This window comes from Benincasa hispida, chromosome 3, assembly GCF_027475165.1.
Source record: "Benincasa hispida cultivar pf3 chromosome 3, pf3_genome.v1.1, whole genome shotgun sequence".
Taxonomy (NCBI): Eukaryota; Viridiplantae; Streptophyta; class Magnoliopsida; order Cucurbitales; family Cucurbitaceae; genus Benincasa; species Benincasa hispida.
This window is the reverse complement of record NC_143480.1, coordinates 31,103,743-31,105,212: the sequence shown is the minus strand read 5'-3', so window position 1 is coordinate 31,105,212 and position 1,470 is coordinate 31,103,743. Positions and strand designations below refer to the sequence as shown.

The 1,470-nt window shown below is 43.8% G+C and overlaps 1 protein-coding gene across 1 annotated transcript in view; it reads left to right on the top strand.

Moving 5' to 3' along the window:
* The first annotated feature begins 852 nt into the window (after positions 1-852).
* The window catches only part of LOC150037196 (putative CCR4-associated factor 1 homolog 8), a 1,872-nt gene continuing 1,254 nt past the window's right edge, over positions 853-1,470 (top strand). The window contains exon 1 of the mRNA XM_090311912.1: positions 853-1,038. Within this exon, the coding sequence (XP_090168038.1) occupies positions 853-1,038 (186 nt within the window). The remainder of the gene's footprint in view (positions 1,039-1,470) is intronic.

Here is a 1,470-nt window from a genome sequence, read left to right as displayed (position 1 = left end):
CTATTATAACAAGGAAGATTAATTAAAATTTGAACAAGAAGATGACGAATCGTCAACAATGCCTGGGCGAGGTTTAAGCGGCTGGTCAGAGACTGTCCACATAATGGCTTGCCAGACTGCTTGCAGATGGAGATTTTTTTACCAAGGACTGAATCCCTTTTCGCAGATCGCTGCCAATACGGCAGCAGCTGGTGGTCTGCTAGACAAAACATATGAGGAGGAAAAGAGTATACTTGATCGCATTTCCAAAAATCACGAGGATTGGCGGGAAAGCGATTAGAGATTAAGAATAAAAGATAATGACGTAAACAACGGGGCCATCGCATCCCTACAAAATCAGATGACTGCAATGATGAGTTTGATTCAAGGTATCACAATCAATAACAAGGGAGCAAAGAAAGGGCAGGTCAATGCAATTGCTCAAGCGACCGCAAGTTGTGTCATTTGCGGAGACGCTCATTCGATGGAAGAATGCCCAGCAAACCCACAGTCAGTATGCTTCATAAAGAATAATCCCTATTCCGATACATATAACCCTGGGTGGAGAAACTACCTAAATTTTGTCATGGAAAAATCAACAACAAAACTTCCAACCAGTGGCGCAAAAAGGAGGGCCACCCTGATTTTTCCTGCAAAACAACGGTCCAACGCATAACCAAGCTAGCAGCTCGCAAACACCGCAATCTTCATCCTTAGAGAGCTTGTTGAAGCAGTACATCGAGAAAAATGAATCAGTGCTTCAAAATCAAGCAACATCCATCCACAATCTTGAAATTCAGTTGGGACAAATTGTGGGAAAGCTGAAAAATAGACCGCAAGGAGCGCTGCCGTGCTCAACTGAGCTTCCTCGTCATGCTGGGGTACCGGGAAGGAACAATGCTTATTAGTCTCCGTGCTAAGCGACAAAATGACTGCAAAGTAAGGGAGGAACCCATCGTGACCAACTTGAATGCGGTGACAACCGAGGACTCATTGACTTATAATTCAGAAAAGCCCGAGAAAGTGAACCCCAAAGTTGCGTCCACCATCAAGCCTTCGGTACATGAGACAGAAGAAGTTTAGCTATAACCAGCTCCAAAAAGATTGAAAGAAAAACAAAATGATGAAGAAAAGATCACAATTGTGGCCGCAACGCAAAATGCTATGATCCCACAAAAAATGTGGGACCCGGGAATCTTCACGATACCATGCTTCATTGGAGGGTTCTACAGTGGCCAAGCACTATGTGATCTTGGGGGTAAGTATAAACATAATGCCACTATCAATCTTCAAACAATTGAATATTGGCACACTCACGCCAACGACAGAGACTCTTCTGCTTGCGGACAGATCCCGAATACATCTTGAAGGAGAGCTGAAAAATGTCACAATCTCAATTGATAAATTCATCTTGCCATCATTTTGGATTATATAGCGGACGAAGATGCGGCCATCATATTGGGATGACCATTCCTTTCGACCGGTCGCGCT